Source organism: Pteropus vampyrus, unplaced genomic scaffold (genome assembly GCF_000151845.1).
Source record: "Pteropus vampyrus isolate Shadow unplaced genomic scaffold, Pvam_2.0 Scaffold95, whole genome shotgun sequence".
Taxonomy (NCBI): domain Eukaryota; kingdom Metazoa; phylum Chordata; class Mammalia; order Chiroptera; family Pteropodidae; genus Pteropus; species Pteropus vampyrus.
In genome coordinates, this window is record NW_011888876.1 from 4,197,332 (window position 1) to 4,214,887 (window position 17,556).

The 17,556-nt window shown below is 41.9% G+C and overlaps 1 protein-coding gene across 2 annotated transcripts in view; it reads left to right on the forward strand.

The window, feature by feature from the left end:
• The first annotated feature begins 4,583 nt into the window (after positions 1-4,583).
• Positions 4,584-17,556, forward strand: part of NR6A1 (nuclear receptor subfamily 6 group A member 1) — a 193,150-nt gene continuing 180,177 nt past the window's right edge. For both annotated transcript variants that reach the window (XM_011364302.2, XM_011364304.2), the window contains exon 1: positions 4,584-5,033. In XM_011364302.2, the coding sequence (XP_011362604.1) occupies positions 4,934-5,033 (100 nt within the window). In that variant the 5' untranslated portion in view covers positions 4,584-4,933. The remainder of the gene's footprint in view (positions 5,034-17,556) is intronic.

The window sequence follows — 17,556 nt, forward strand, 5'->3', positions numbered from 1 at the left end:
CGCCCCATGCCCCCTCCCGCGCCTCTGGGGGGGCGGAGCTAGGGTGGAAGGGGGCACCCCGCCCCGCCTGGCCCGCTCGCTGTGGGGCCTCTTTGCCACTGGGCTGCTATCCAAAGGGCATCCTTGCAAGGACACAAAAAAGGGTCTTATTCGGAGCCCGCAGGAGCAGCGGGGGCAGTAAGAGCCGCGCGGAATCCCCGCACTTCTGAGATGCGGGACCTTGGGCGTGTCTCTTCACCTCTTTGAGCCTCAGTTTCCAGCCTATAAAATGGAGAAAATAATGCTTTCCTTTTGGAGTGATGTAAAGTCAGACACGTGAAGTTTCCAGGGCAAGCGAGCATCTGAGCGCTCCAAACACCCCGACACCACCAGCTTTAACTTTCTCACGGCTCAGACCGCTCTCTCCTTCATGTTCCATTTCTTCCTCCCTCCAAGATGCCTCCCGTCAACCACCAACTGAACTCCAGTAACTCCTACCCTTTAAACACCCTTCCGCTTCCACATCCTCTGAGACGGAGCACCTCATCCCTAATTCCTAGGCAGCAAAGCTTTCCCAAGGAGCAGTCTGTAGTCGCCACTGCTCGGGGTCCCTGCCCATCTCCTCGCTCCAGGGGTCTTCGGGCTCACTGTGGAAATGCCTTGTTGGGGTCCCCGGGACCTCCTGTAACCGAACCCTGCGCGGCATCTCCCTACCCTCCCAGGATCCACAGCTCTTGATCACGCCTCCTTCTCGAACCCTCTGTAGGTGATCCTCCCTAGCCCAACATAGGGTATCCACTTGTGTCTATTTACCTGACCTTGTAAACTTCAAGTGCTCAAAAAGTAACATTTATTTGTGCCTCGAATGTTGCTACCTCCAGTTCTACCCTTCTCCTCTCAAGCACTTCTCCCTCACACACACTCCTCCCTCTTCATTTCCTTCATAGAACTTATCACTCTGTGAAACTATCATTCTACTTGGTGTTTCTTTGCTTCTTTGGTGTCTTCTCTTGTGGGAGAGAAAGAAAGCCACCGAGTGCACATCCTTTGTCTGTGAGCAGCTAGCTCAGTGGCCTCAGAGCGTGGTCGGGGGAACAGCAGCCTGAGCATCAACTGGGAACTTGTTAGAAATGCAAATTCTCAGACCTCACCCCAGACCTAATGATGGGGAAACTCTAGGGGTGGGGCCCTGCAATCTGTATTTTAACAAGTCCCTCAGGGGTTTTAAGGTTTTCCAACCACTGGCCTAGCACAAGGTCTGATGCTCTATAACTCAGCTGAATTAAAGAATCATGTGCAGTAGGTGTTCAATACAAATTAGCTACTTTCATTAACTAGAGGTCCCCTGGGGAGGTGTCAAAACCAAGGCTAGATTAGTGTAAAAAATATATATGGTGTGTTTTTATGTGCACAGACTATCTGAGAATGGATGCAATAAATCGATATGGAAGTTATCGCTAAGAAGGGGAACCAGCTTTTGAGAATCAGAGTAAGGAGAAAGGCTTACTTTCAATGAACATTTTTTTTTTCATCCTAGGGATTTTGTAATGTGAGTCATATCTATTCAGATAATAGACAAGATGTACTTAAAATAAATAACCTGGCAGGGGTTTCCCTTTCCCAGCCCTTTCTCCCCATGCTGCCTGGTTCTGACTCTGGCTAGGAGGTCCTGGAAGAATAAGGCTGCTGTCACCAGAGAACTCTGCCCTCTGCTGGCTGTTTCCCCATATGACCCCATGGTCTCATGGTTTCCTCCTTTCTACCCTTCTCTCCTGCCCCTCTCTCAGTGGGCTCCAGTCACAATGGATTTTCTCAGTTCCAACTCAGCCTCAGGACCTGTTTACATGCTGTTCTTTCCAGCCAAAACTCTCTCTCTCTCTGCCCAGTCTGACTCACTCCTACTCATCCTTCCCATCTTATTTCAATGCTCCTTAACCCCAAAAGCCTCCCCTGATGAGCCCTGGACCCAAATGAGTCCTGTCAAATACTCCCATAGCACCAGGAACTTCTAAGGGGGTTCTGTTGTAGCACTTATGTGCAGTTGTGAGTTTGTGTGATTATTTGAGTCTGTCTCCCCTACCACAGGGCAAGGCCCCCACGATGGGGCTCAAACCTGTCCTGCTCTTAGCCGTATCCTTGTTTCATCTTGTTTGTCTGTCTGCCGCTGGCCGCAGGACCACTCCCCACAGGTCCCTCCTTATTCTTATTTTCCTTTCTAGCTCTTCTGTCATGAATCCTGCTGTAGTTGGGAGTCTTTTTCATCTGTCTGTTTTGTCTGTTTCCTCATTTGTAAATTTGGGGGAAAGTATTGACTTTTCAGGATTGCTGGGGGACGCTGGTGGGAAAAAGCTCTCTGTAGTAGGTGCTGGACACACAGTAGGTGCGTACCTCACAGGATCTATACACTTAGGAAAGTGGCTGGGGGCTCAGTTCACCATCATTTCCCTCACCTTTCTTAATTTTATGATAGTTGATTCTTCCCAAGAAGTATTTTCAGAAGAGCAGTATCTGGGGATTAGGACCACTCTTTATGTTGGTTACATTAGTAACAGGTCCCATTTACTAGGCCCCTTAATTGCTTTGCATGTATCATTTTATTTAATTCTTGTAAAAATCCTCTGAGGCAGCTAGTTTTATAATCCCTCACCTCTTAGAACCAGGACTTTGAAGCTCAGGGGTATTGGGGTTCTAATGATGAGAAGAAAGGGGTTTGACTAGTCAGGGAGATCCAGGAAGGCTTTTCGGAGGAAGAGATGACAGAGCTGGTCTGAAGGAGGAAGAGTTGTTTCCAAGGGCTGAACCGGAGTGTCTGGCTGAACTCTTTTGCCCACCTTTGAGAGCCAGTTTAGAATCTTTGTGCACCAATGAAACCCCGGGACTGCAGGAAGTTTCTGCAGTGACATTTAGCCCCTAAGTGGAACTCCAAGGAAGGGGCACTCACTATCTACAGAAGCCTATGATAGAAAAGGAAGTTCTGGCCCTGGGAAGGCTACATGGTCCTAACACATTTTAGAACCCAGAGTAGAGGGTATGGCTCAGAGGGCCCATCTCCTCTGTTCCCTGTCCCCATCCAACACACGCACTATGGGCTCTCCTCCCCCTCTGGGGCTGGGGAATGGTAGTGGGGAAGCAATCAGAGAGATCATTTCTCACAGTCCACAGTGAGCTCAACAGAGCTACAGAGACAGAGCCATAAGGGAATACAGAAGGGATCTAGATATCTCCTGGTGCCTGAGGAGATATTTCGACAGGACTTTGAAAAATGAATAAAGGTTTGGGAGTGGGGTGAAGCAAGCAGCATTTCAGCTCCAAGGAACCAAGGAGTTGCGTTCTGGTGTCTGACCCACTGGGTTTGGAATCCCCATCTCTGCTGGGTGACTTCCTCAGTGTATGTATGATAGGGACAATATTGGAGCTACCTTAGAGTGGGTGTGAGGTTTAGACAACATAGCGTTAATGTAAATCTCTCAGAACAGCGGCCAGCACAGACTAAGGAAGCAATACAGGTTAACTAATGTTGGTAAGAAACCGGCAAGTGCGGAAAAGTGTTGCAAAACATCCTGCGTAGCAGGTGACAGAAGGGGTGTGATGAGAAATGTGGGCAGGGGTCAGACTAGACAGGGATGCAAATGCCAGAGGAGGACTATTAAAAAATTAAGGAACGACAGTCGAGCCAACGGATTGGTGGGGCAGGGTGGGGAGAGAGCGGGAAACGGGCAGCCAGTAAGAAAGCCACGGCATAACCCAGCAGAGCACAGGCGTGCAGCGCATCAGTGTTCTTTGTCTTCAAGCTGGCCAGGTAGGCCTTAGACCTTGGGCGACAGCCGCAATGAGTCCTTCCGTGAGAGTGTGGCCGAAGGCGGATGCCGGGGCAGGCCCAGAGGCTGGTAGCCGCGCGCCACCTCGCGGCCGCAGGAGGTGGACTCAACCGAGAGCCACAGAGACTGCAAAATCCAGGAAACTGAGGCGGGAGCGGGGGAAGAGGCTTGAGGATCTTCCTATTGGACCCCATCTCTATTCCAACCCCTTTTACAGATAGGGAAAGTGAGAAATTAAGGAGAAGAAGGATGGGTGAGGAGCCTCTCAAACCGAGAACTTCAAGAAACCAGGAGTTAAAGACTCTTCAGAGTTTCTTTAATGGCATCAATGGCCTCGAGCTCAGTTTGCCATTCTATTCTACCGGCAGGCGGAAAAATGAAAGAGGAGGAAACTTTAGTCTTTCCCGCCCACCCGGAGGTAAAGGCTTTAAAGAATAACCCGGAAAGCAGAGTTTTATAGATTCCATTTGCATACGAACGCAGTCACCTCGAGTTAAACTCCGGTCCTTTAATCTCGGGTCCAATTTGTCCCGAAGCCGCGGAGGAAGGCCCCGGTGAATATCCCCAAACTCCGCCCCACCCTAGCCCCGCCCACTAGGCTGGGCTTCGTTGCACGTGCTCACCCGCCTCCTTCGCGACCCGCCTCCTAGGAAAGACTCATTGTCAAGGAGGGGGGATAGGAGGAGTCGTAGGAAAGGTTGACCACGGATAACCACAATAAAGAGAAGCTCTAAAGTAACCTTTATTATATTTTTCCCAGGAGTTTTTTTTATCAGGGTTCATGATCTTGAGGGGCCTTGGATTTCCTTTCTTCAGGGTCGCTTATCCTTCTTCGCATCCCTTCAGTTGGTGGAGTCCCGCGTGGACGGCCTCGCGGGGCGGACTCCAATACCCAGCGTTCCCCGCGGGGCCGTGCGTGGCAGCGGCGCGTGACGTCGGGGGAGGGAGCTGGCCAGTGCTGAGGGGGCGCGGCGCGCAGGGGCAAGGAGCCGGGTGGCTCGGGGCCCAGAGAGCGCGGCGGCCCGGAGCCCGCCAGCCCCTGACAGCCCCCTCCCCCTGGCGGACGACGACGACAACGGCGACGGCGCGGGTCATGGCGGAGCAGCGAACCGAGCGCGGGCCCTGAGCACCACCGCATGGAGCGGGACGAACGGCCGCCTAGCGGAGGGGGAGGTGGCGGGGGCTCCGCGGGGTTCCTGGAGCCGCCCGCCGCGCTCCCTCCGCCGCCGCGCAACGGTGGGTGAGGGGCGTGCAGAACCCGGGCCCAGCTAGAACCGGTCCCCTGTCTCCTACCCCAGGGATCTCCTCTCACCCTGCTCTTTCTCCGGGAAGCCGCAGCGGCCCCGGGTCCCCTCGGCGTGGACCTTCACCTCGGCGCCCCTCAAGCGCGGACCTCCCTTTCCTCCTCCGTCCTACAGCGCGGACCTTCCCCTCCCTCCCTGTTCCCTTCAGCGCGGATCCTCCCCCTGCCCAGTTCCCTCTACCCCGACCTTCATTTCCCCCTCCCCCCTGGCCCCTCTGCAGTGGCCTCCCCTCCCCCGTCCCCTCTGTGCGAATCTTCCCCCCTCCCCCCAGGTCCCTTCATCGCGGACCCCTCTCCCTCTTCTCGGTCTTCTCTGCGCCTAGCCCTCCGCTTCCCCTGGGTCCCCTCAGCCCCCCCACCTTGAGTCGCGTCGTTGGGGGCTTCCCTTCCCCCTCGCGTCCCCTCAGAGGGTCCTTTCAGCGCGGAGCCCTCCTCTCCCCCCGGTCCTTTCTGTGCTCACCCACGCGGGTTCGTCCTTCCTCGCCCTATCCACGCGACGCCACACCCTCGTCCTCTCGGTTCTCTGTGCTCCACACCTTTTTGGAGCCTCTGCGGTCCGGAGCTTCCTGTGGCCCCCGCACCCCACTACTGCGAGCCTCCGCTTCTGCGCCGACCCCCAGATCGTTAGCTACCCGCCCAGCGTCTCCTTTTTTGGACCCCTTGGTGCCTGCTCCGCACCCGATTTCGCTCTGCTCCTTCTTCGCTCAGCTCTAGGCGACGACTTTCTGCTGGCTTAGATCTCTGGTCCGACCGTGTTGCTGGGGACACCTGTCTCTCCGTCTACCGACCGGTCCTGGTCCGCGCTTGTCCCACCTCAGTTCTCCTCGTCCCTTTCGCGGTCTCGAACTGCAGACCGAGAATTCCTCCCTTGGCCCAGCCTTTCCTACCGTTCTCCCCTTGCCCCCAGGTCCCGGCCAAGTCCTCAGGTTCCTCGGGTCTGTCTCTGGGGCTGCCCCGTCCTACGCCCCCTGGATCTCTCCCCCTGCGGGATGTTTTATTTGTATCTGTTTGATATTTTTCCCCTCGGTGTTTGTCGGGGAATGTTTTTATTGGTAACGTGTAAGGAGCTTTTGTGAGGTCGTAAAAGGTGAACTTTTGAACTTGGAAAGCGCCCTGGAGCAATTAGCGCAGGCGATAGCCCCGGGAGGCCTGCATTACAAAGGGTGCTCGTACGGGCCGGCAAACGCTCCGGCTGCAAACCCAATTTATTTATTTATTTGCCCTGCCTTCCACCTTTCACATCTCCTCATTTCCGAATAAAGGGCAGGCTCTCGCAAATCGTGCCTCCTCCCCTCTCTGCGCCATAAACTCGCAATTCTCTGAAAGATCTAGGACCGAACAGTGTCTAACAAGTAACAGATTTCAAATTGAATGCAAACACCCAGGACAGTTAGGAGGCACTAAAAATTAATTGCTTCAGCAAGATTCTCAATCAGGATAGTGACCTGGCAGGTGTGAGGAAAGTAACCTGAATATAGGTCACTTAGGCACTCGATTGTCGAATGAATGAGAAGCTACAAGAGAGGCATCTTGGGGTGGATCTGCACCTTCATACGTTTATTGCCAGTTCAGTAGATATGCATTTTTACCAGTTAAGGGAAAAGTCTGTTTAGAGGAGAGCCTGGTTAACTTCACTTGATGTTGCTGACCAAATAGTGATATGCTTTCAAAGCTCTTGTCCTTTTTTTAAGATGTCCGTGATGTGTGGTATTTAGGTGGCTGGCAGTCCCGTGGGATGTCTTTGGAGACTAATTTCTGAATGTGAACATGTTTGAGATCAATAAAATCCGGTGTCACAAAGGAGGAGGCTGGAATCCAGTTAGGGTAGAAGGAGACAGTATCATAGGAACAAAGGATTTCTTTAATGCTTTTGACTTTTTAAGCTTTTTAAGTGGAGATTTGGTTTGGTATTAATGTGTGAATGTAAATCCTGATCTAAAATTTACCATGCCGATTTTCTACCCAAGCCCCAGATCTTATAGTCCACATTAGTGTATTTTCATAATGCCTTTCTGTTTGTGTATGCTTCCTGTACCCACCTGTGCATAGATGGATTTTGCTGTAGACTTCAGTTCTGCTTGAGAATATTGTTGTAAGGGAAACCTAGGAACTGCATTTGTTATTAATTATTCATTAGTACATTTTAAAGAACTCAATGGTAATTTTAATTCTTAATCAAATTTCCCATTCATAGTCTCATTTCCTCAATTCGTCAGAACCATTTAAAATAATGTTATGAGCAATCCATTTTGGCTAAGGTGGCTTTACTATTTTATATTTTACATCAGTTCTGTTTAGTGCTACAGATTTTTTTTTTTAAATTGAAAACACAGTGAGAGTTTTGGCAGTTTGATGAGCTTAAAAAGTACATTAAACATTAGACTGTTGTGGGATGCTTCATTTTTCAGTGTAAAAATGAGCAGCGTCCTGTTTTATAATTTATGTTCTTTATCTCTTATAACTTAATATGCTCTCAGAATTCACCCCACTCCTAGCCCTCCAAAAAAGGGAAAGTTTATCTTTGGAATGGTGGGGATTTTTTTTCTTTTATACTTCTTTGATATTTTTCTCTAAAAGTAAATGAAACTGCTTAAGTTCTATGAAAAAATGAATTCTAACTTTTTACCCTACTGACTGATTTTCATTTTGTATGAAATATTTGCAATAGATAGCTATCTAAATAGGAGGTCTTTTGGTTTGTGTCATGAAGAAATAAACCGTAGGTGGAATTTTAGAAATGTTTTCCTGCCGGAAACGCCATTGATGCTGAATTTACAGTCCTTTAAGTGGTTTTTATTATTCCATTGGAATACAGTTGCTTGCCTTTTGATGCACCATCACCTTTCCAGTAATTTCTTGTGCTGACTGCGCTAGATGTTTTCAGTCGTTGCTTGTAGGTTTTCATAACAAAAATGAACCCATTTAGTCATAATAGAGGACTGCTCCCTCTTGGGGTTTCAGAGGAAGATGAATGGTTTGTGGAAGTATGTGCTGAATATTGCATATGTTCATTTTATTTTAAGAGAATGAGGGAGTAGACTTTTAAATTAAATATTTCGAGCAAAGGAAAGTTATAAGCCATTATCAGTAATTAATATCACAGCTTATATAATTAGCTGGGAGTTCACTAACATCCCTTTCCCCCTCTATGATCATGCCATCCAAATACTTATCCCTGAAAAAAATTAGCAGATGTTTTCTATGACAATTTAACTTCAGTTTTGTGACTTTAAAAATTAAGTTAATTCTGAGTGCCTTAGACTTTTCTACTTTAATTTAAAAAGATGCATAATATAATATTGTTGTTTTTAGAACAAACAACACACAATTTTTTTTTTTTTTAGTAGGTTTCCAAAAAAACACTGAAAAGCAGTAGTGAACACTGCTGGTTTTAAACAGTTGAGATGTGAGATGACCACATTTCCAATCTTAGATTTACCATCCACCGATTTTTTTTTAGTATTTCTGTTCCATGTAATCAAAATATGATCATGACATGCTTCCTACGTCATTCTGAATTCTATAGCAAAAAAGAGAGAGAGTGTGTGTGTGTGTATGTGTGTGTGTGCGCATGCATGTGCATGTGTTAGCACATTAAAGGGAGTTGAGGAGGGAAGGAGCTAATGAAAAAAAAAAAACCCTTGCATTTCCTAAAGAATGCCCAAATCATGCATTCCCATATTTTATTCACAATTTCTTCATTTCTCATTTTTTTCCTCCTTTTTTTCCTGGGGTTATGGGACAAAGGTAAGAAATAAACTTTAGATTAATAAAACCTAATTTTAGGTTAGTGGAGGATGGAGGGTAGAAATCCCAACTGCTGCTATGATATTTACTAAGGGAAGTTTTTTACACTACTTGTAGTGTTTGTTGTGCAAGTTGGCTTTAAATTGCTAATGATGCTTGTGGGGGCTTGGGGCTATGTAAGTGAGTTTCATCCTGTATTCAAGACCATAGCTTCGTTTCTATAACAAAGTAGATATTTATTGGTTAGTGTTGAATAAATTGGTCCATTAATGAATTGTGTTCAGATGGCAACTTCTGGCTTCAGAATTCGGGATAGCACCTTTGGCATATGAGACTTTATTTTTAGCATGCTCATCTAGATCTTGGCATTGTCTTAATGTTTTGTTCTTATGTTTATTTTTGTGTCGTAGCCAAGTTAAATGACAATTCTCTGTGTAAGTATTTTTTCCATGTATATAATTAGGTTGAAAGTTAAATTTGGGGAGATACTTTTTAAGAGTAAATTTTATATTGTTGGTCAAATCTATCTCTTTAAAGTAGTATGGTAAAAATGTCTTATTTTGTATGAACCAGTCATTTATGTGAAAAAGGGTCATAGAGAAATCAGAGTTCTAAATCAACAGATAAAGCTTGCATTTCAACAGAGAATAAAAGTGTCCTTGAAACAATTTTAAACAGAAGGTAGCTGTTGAATATGCCCACACAAGTAGTGATCTAATATACCCAACTCTTTGTACACTTGGAAAGTATTTCTAAAACCAGCAAATTATGAAAGAAAATATTTTCTTTCAAACTTTCATATTCTTAAGATCAACTTTTTCCTGGCTCAGGTAATTTCTTACGGGTTTATGGATGCCATTGATTGATAACTAAGGTTTAGAAATACTAAAATTATTAGAAGTCGGCAAGAAGTACAGAGCAGGTAATTCTTTTTCTGGTGTTGAGCCGCTGTTAGAGCTGAAGTTTCAGTTTCTTGTGAGCTTAATCTTAAAAAAAAAAACTCTGGATATAACTTTGATGTACAGTATAGAATCAAGCCTAGTCTGCTATTGCTTGTTCTCTAACATGGCTTGTCTTTACAAAAAAAAAAAAAAAAGGCTGTTAGAGCTTAATTTCCTTAAAAATGAGAAATCAGAAGAAACCCGTTTTAAGATGTCTAACTGCTTTTAAGTGTGGTTTAGAACTAACAGTAGAATAGAAAACTTTATTTTAAAGACTAAAACATTTCCTACTTTATTTTGTTCTTTCCTTATTACCTGCTGTTAAACAGTAGCCTGCATAGAACAGCTTCTCAAGGAAACAGACTTTTTCTCTGGTTACGATTATTTAAATAAAACTTTACTATGTAACCCAGTAATTCTAATTAGCAGTGATTTAGTTGGGGAGAGAACCAGGATTTCCTCAGCTGGCTGTTGGGGACCCGAATTGCTTTTTACCCCACCCCCAGCTGCACCAAATCTTTTGATCCCTAAGCTACAGTGGTTGTCATTTGAGAAAGCAAACTGAGAGCAAATAAGTTGTGAAAATAGCCTACTTTGAGGCTTCATTTGCATTTTGGAAGTTTTGTTTAAAAAAAATTATAGGAATAATTGAAGCTTCAAAATTTATCTTGAAGGGAGCAAACTGACCAAATTCATGTGCCTAAGTAAGAAATTCCTGTATTTTTTAAAAATACATTTCTTTAAAAATTTCGGGAATATTTTAATATCAACAATCACTATTTCAAGAGAGAAGTGATCCTAATTATAAATTCACAGGAGGCATTCAGGTATTTTGAATTTTTTGAGATTGCGTGTTTGGGAAAAACAAAAGCTAGCTCTTATGAAATGTAACCATTTTCATCATGGTAGTTTGTGGAGCATTATAATAAGTTCAAAAAAAGAATCACAAATTCTTATGTCATACTAAGTCAATTCTACAATTTGTTTTATTAAGAGTTAACTTTAAAAAAGTATCTTCAAATGATGAAGTCTTTGGGTCCTAATTTTGAACTGTACACCCTTCAATTTGTTTACACCAGAGAAGCTATTCAAGCATAAACCACAGATGGCAGTAGTAGGATATTTTTCTATTTTCTGGAAAGATTCTTGCCTTTAAGTTGGTGTCAATTCTGTGGGCACTATTGATAAGTCAGCTGGCAAGTGTAATGTTTCCTAAACCAATTCCCCAGGCAGCAACATGTAATGCATTCTGGAAACAAATCCTGGTGGTTTGATTTGAAGATACGTTCTGTGGGTGGTTTCAACCAGAACAGTGACTTTGCTCTCATTGTCAAAGAGAGAAATTATAAAAAGAATTTGGTAATAGGGATAGAGGGAATTGTTTGCACAATAAGCGCTAGCTCATTGGAACTGTAGTAATGGTATTAGAAAGGATGAATCAAGTGTAGATACTTGCTTGAACAACTGTTTGCATTGGAATTGATTTATAATTCATTTAAAAATATACTCGAGTCATATTTGAGAAAAATGAACAACTAAATTCTTCGTGTGGAAGAGGTAGATAGCCTTCTCAGTTTTTTATTTCCAACTCTTATGTTTCATAGTATCAGATAACTTTAGATTTGTCTATAAGAGCACTTCAAAAGTCTATAAGTGGTTTCTGCTTGCTCTTTCAATCCATCATTGTATTGTCAAAATTTGTATTTTTAATTTTTTCCTCTAAAACCATTGAAAAAGGATGTAATTGATTAAACAGATTTTTAAACTTCCTGTGATATTTCCTTTGAATGCAAGGGAAACAGAGGTATGATCCCATAGTTTAAGACTCAGGAAACATTACAGTAACAAATCTGTGCCAAAATGAAGGAGAGACTGATTCAGTGAAGGGGACTAGCTTAACCTGTATAAAGTTTTCATTAAAAAAATTAATTTTAACTCATGCACTCATTTCAGTCGTGAAGCTGTGTCATCCTGGAATGATTAAAAATTCAGTCTTGATCATTTTTGTTAATTCCTTACACTCTACTGGATTAGATGCAGTGTTCATTTTACCACAGTTAACTCCAATTTATACAATTTAGTTTTTCTCTCACAAAAGAAAGAGGACACAATTCTGTGAAATCTTACATACTTTTTATCTTGCTTCCTTATCTCTTGCCTTTTAAATTTATAAATGAATAATAAAATAATACTCAGTTGGATTTTATTATTTTCTACCATTCATCATTCGTGTATCATTCTTTATTGGAATATTTTAGACTTAATCTCTTCCCACTTATTTGAACCATTAAATTAGTTATTTACTGTATTATCTAAACCAATAGTTTTCAAATTGTGGTTCATGAACCTGTGTGTGTGTCTCGGGGGGATGTCCCTGATACCCTTTCAGGAGGCTCTTGAGCTCAAAACTACTTTTATAATCTGACATTGTTTGCCTTTTTCACCATGTTGAAATTTGCACTAATGTTGCAAAAACAATGGTGAGTAAAAACTGTTGGAATCAGTAGAAATCAAGGAACTAAACTGTAGTAGTAGTCATTGTATTCTTCATGTTCATACACTTATACAACAAAAGCCATTTCACTTAAGAATGTCCTAGGTGAAGTAGTAAAAATGATTAATTTTTTTAAATCTTGACCTTTGAGCAGACTTGTTTTTGATATTCTATGACAAATACACACAAAGCATTTTTGCTGCACACCAAAATAGAATAGTTGTTTTAAGGAAAAGTGCTTGTGTGATTCATTATATTGTGAGCTGAACTAGCTGCTTTTTGTCATGGACTAACATTTTTGCTTGAAAGTGCAATCGACAAACTATGATCTGTTTAGATTTGGGTATATGGCATACCGTTTTTTTGAAAATGAACAGTGAGCCTATTACTCCAAGGAAGACCGACAATATTTGTTGCTAGTGAATAAAATTAGAGCTTTCAGACAACAATTAGAATTTTGGAAATCTTGTACCTGTCGCTTAGAGATTGACAGCTTCCTAATACTTAAAGCCTTTTCTGATGAGACTGATGGTGATATTAACAAATATGATTTTTTGATATTGTGTAATGAAATGTCAACATTTTGAAGATCACTTTATTTCAGTGAAGCAATTTTTCCAAATCACTGGGTATATGATATTACAAAATCCTACATGCATAAAAGATCTGTTCAAAATGCCCTATAGACAGATGGATTTTAATGTGTCATAGTACCCAAAGTTCATTGATAAGGTTTTAGATTTCACATTGAACTAACCTTTAAGAAACCAGCACTTACTAAGGTGTGTTATCAAAGAAAAACATCTACAATTATTTTAATAAGCAAATACTTCTTCCTTTTCCAATTATAAATCTGTGTGAGGCCAGATTTCCTGTCTCTATACTTCAACCAAAATAGTATATCACAACTGAATGCATATAGGAGAATCTAGCTGCTGGAATTAAGTTGGATATTAAAGAGATTAGAAAAATATAAACGATGCCACTTTTCACTCTTTGTTTTTTGTTTTTTTTTTGAAAACATATTCTCCATAAAATTATGTTATGTATATTAATATGTAATGGGTTAAGACCACTCAGACTAAAACATGTGAGAACCCCTGTTCTAAATGAACTAACTTAATGTGTAAGGAAATGGTAACTTTACCAGGTAATATTATTAGTACCCAATTACTTTGGGTTTTTCTTTTGTTTTCTTTTTATTTTTTCCTCCATCAAAAGGCTACAGAGGAAAAAAAATTGAAAATGAGTTCATATCATTTAAGTTTTCTTTGCATGAGACTAAATGAAGTGTGTCATAGTTCATCCTCACTGAATTCTCTGATAAGGCTTTTGTTACCTGCTACATGAAACCTGTTGCTTAACTGTTGATTATCTTGTGGCGGAAGTTTTCCAATAGAACCTGTTAAATCACAAAGACTAGATTTATAATTATGGAAATAAATTGGACAACACAATACTTTCTTACTATTAAGAATCATTTCTAAAAAATAATGAAATATTTATGAGGTAAAAAATCCGATCTTGCTTTTTAAAATTTCTAGCAAGAATGACTTGCTCGTTAGCTTTTAGTAGACATGTTTGGCTTTCACTGAGTCTTCTAAAGTTGTGATTTTGGCAATGTCATTTTGTAGATTGGTTTACCTTTTAACGTGGTTTTCACTGAGGGAGGTGCTAATAGTCTATATAGAAGCATCTCCTTTTCTGTCTTAAGAATACCCTTTCATAGTGTTAACATTTTCGTATAAGTCAATCGCTGTGTTGTTAAACAGGGATTTATTCCGTAGTACAGTCGCTAGATGGAACGCATTCTGAAGTGAGATTGCTGGTAAAAGAAATGTCACATAACAATATGAGTAACAATAAGGAGTTACTGGATTGGAATTTAAGATGAAGCTTGGTGGGTGACGAAAGATCAGTGAGATATCTGGGCTTCCTTCCTGAGAGCTCTGTAATTATCTTGATGTTCTTGGAGTGTGACGTAATGTACCTTTTAAAGCATTTTTTTGTGTTCTGTGGGGGGTTACAATTTAGTTTATAAGAAACAGTCCTTTACTTTTTAATGCTTGCATTTTATTTTAGATTTCAGATGAAATCTTTAAATGCATTCTTCATCAAGTGAGTTAAATCGCTTCAATTACTAAATAACTGAGGCAGGTTTTTTTTTTTTTTTCTTCCATATTCTTGCTGTACTGTTGAAATCTAACCTTTCAGGAAACTACCTTTCTAGCCTTACAGTCCTTCTTCCAAAATGCCCTTTTAGCAGGATAATAAACCACCTGGGGGAAACCCCCCACTGATATCTATTTGGAGGGCTTTGTTTTTTGGAAGTGGCAGTAGTGGTCTCAGCCAGGGAGGAAGGGTTTTGGTTAGATGGTGTGAGAGAGGAAGAGCTGCGACTCTGGAGTGTGGCAGAACAAAGATCACAGCTATGTGACTTTGTCATTGACTTCTCTGAACTTTAGTGTTCTCATTTGAAAATTAGCAGCTAACATTTGCATTATGCTTGTTATATAATTTCTAAACACCTTACTCTAACTCACTTTAACCTCACAACCCTTTGAGGCAGGTGTTTTGTTACCATCTCCATTTTACAGATGTGAAAACTGAAGCCCACAGAGGTTAAGCCCTAGATTTCACTGTAACAATGTTAATAATTTGTTTCCTAGATTTAATTTCTCCCTCCTCCCGCACTCTCCATTATAATGTTTCTGAAGTTGACTGTAGGGTTATTAGGATTAGTGACAAAGTCTGTAAAGCATAGTGTCTGCCCCAAAGCAAGCACTTGTGAATCCAAGCCATTTATATTTGTTGAGGAGACCCAGAACTCCCTGTAGATTAGTCACAAAGATCCCCTCTCAGAGTTGCAAGCGACTTTTCTCTTTCATGTTGGCCTTAATAAGCCGACCAAAAAACAGTTTTTGAAAAAACAGTTTTGCAGAATCAGGGACAATCCTTGGCGAATCTCAGGGATGCTAAGGAAAAAAGGGGTTTTGAGCTACTCAAGGCAGGGGTACCATATGTATCCATATCATTGGCACTAAGCACAAGGAATTGGTGTTTCATGAAGGAAAAGAATCGTCAAGTCAGAAATCTGAGTCCTTCTCTGGTAGTCAGAGAAAGTCTACAAAATATAAGGGAAGGGAATGTGCTTTTCAGTCACTTGAGACAGATGGGGCCAGTATGTAATAAGTCAAAGTGTCTTGAAGCTAAATCCAAGCTTTGATGGGTCCTCCTGGAACCAGAATGGAACCAGAATGGGCCCTCAAACAGAAAGTTTCTATTTGGAAATGTGGCTCTCCTTGTAACCAAAGTGACTAGATACACCAAATTAAGAAGAGATGGCCAGTAAACTCCTGGCTGTTTGCTTGGCTGCTTTGGGGAATGCAGTTTAGGAAAAGGTAGCCTTTGTCTCTTCTACTTTTTTTAAATTTCTGCCACAGAAAGTGGCTATATGAGAGGAGCATGAATCCAAAAAGGTTGATGTGACCCTTTGAAAGTGAAAATATAATAGCCAGTTGTCCAAAGCTTGTAGAATAGAGAAGGTGATTTCCTAGCACAGAGAGAGAAAGATATGGCAGTGTGGGTTAGTAGATTATGGTAGCAGTATAGTTTGAGTAGGAAAGGATTTGAGAGAGGAGGCCATCCACATTATTTGAGGAAGTATGAGGCCCATAATGGGCCTGGGTTTTGCCCCGGTTCTGATTCTAGGTTTGTTACAATGGCATGTCTCTATAGAAGCATCTATAAAATAATGGTACTGAATTACATAATCCCTGAAGGGATTTTTCAGCTTTATGTTGGAATGAGTTGGGTAAAACAGGAAATTGCAATTTAGGAAAGGCCTGCTTGAAGCACATAGCTATGGTGCCCACAGCCAGGTTTTCTGGGATGATTTTGATCTCAGATACTGTTCAATCATCCCTCAAAGAACATTTACACTCATATCCTGTTTTATTTTTAGAACACCTGATTGCTCTAAAGTCTATAGGATTACATCATTTACATGTAAATTCCATTGTCTGGGTTCATGTTATAGAAATGTTTGCAACTAAAGTTCTAATATTTTGATAATTTGTGATGTAAACTTGACGTTAGATGTAGTTTTTTTTTTTTTCCTTTTTAACATGATCACTTTTCGTCCTATTTATAATCCCCTCTATGGCATACTTCCTTATTTGTAGGTACGATTTCTCTGAGTCAAAACTATAGTTAGTTTCAGAGTTTTCCCTCATTTCTTTTAAAGGGATTTTTATCTGCAAAACTCATTCAGTGTTGAGAAGAGTCCTGTCTATCCTCTTGAGATTAAATACCCTACATTTGAGAACATGGATTCATTAGGAGAAATTGCAGAACCTCCTTAAATGTGTTGGTTTGTAAAAAGGGAACCCAGCAGGAAAGGGGCGGCAGCGCATGGGGGAGGGGCGGGATTGGGGGGGTGGTGTAGTGAGGGAGCTGCAGTTGAAATATTCATCAATCATTTTACTGGCACCAGGAAACCAATCAGCCTTTTAGAGGAGAGAACTTAATCAATCACCTAATGTGGGAAATTACAATTGCTTTCCCACAAAAAAAATATTCCCTTACTTGCTGACAGATCAAATCTAGAAGGATAGTTGGGCTGGCTGGAATTCAGAGCTGATGGCAAGCAGTTACTGAAAGTACTACTGTGATGAAGAAATGCATTTAACATTTGAAGATAAAATTTCCTATCTGCTGTGAGCCTTTTCAAAATATTTCAAAGTAAGTTTGCTTTTCATGTAGTGTGCCCATTAATAAAAAAAACAGTCACTGAGCATTTGTGGGTAATTCTCCAAAGCTGTTCTCCAAAGCTAGTTTTCAGAAGCATAGAAAAGGGCTTCCTGGCTGGAGCATACCCAGTGCTTCCAGTGCCTTGTTTGTAAAGCAACTTTAGAGCATTGTCTAAAGAACGCATCCAGGGAAACACAGTTGGAAGTGCTTACATATAAATAAAAGCAGGAGGGATTTAGCTGTATCTTGTATTTAAATTTTAAGTGGTGTGATCTCTGAGCTCTGTGCTTGAATTGCTTGTGGCCCTTAGGTCCTTAAGTGTGAGCTGCTTAGGAATCTAATGTTTTTAAAATTAGAAATGCATGGTCACTTTTGAAAATACAGAAAACAAAGGGGAAATTACCTATAATCTTGCCTCCAAGCAACTCTTACTAAAATTTTCTTAAGTTTTTCCTTCAAATCCTAGTTTTTTGCTTGCTGTCATCATACAGCAAGCGAAAAGGTATGCAGTGTATACCTTTA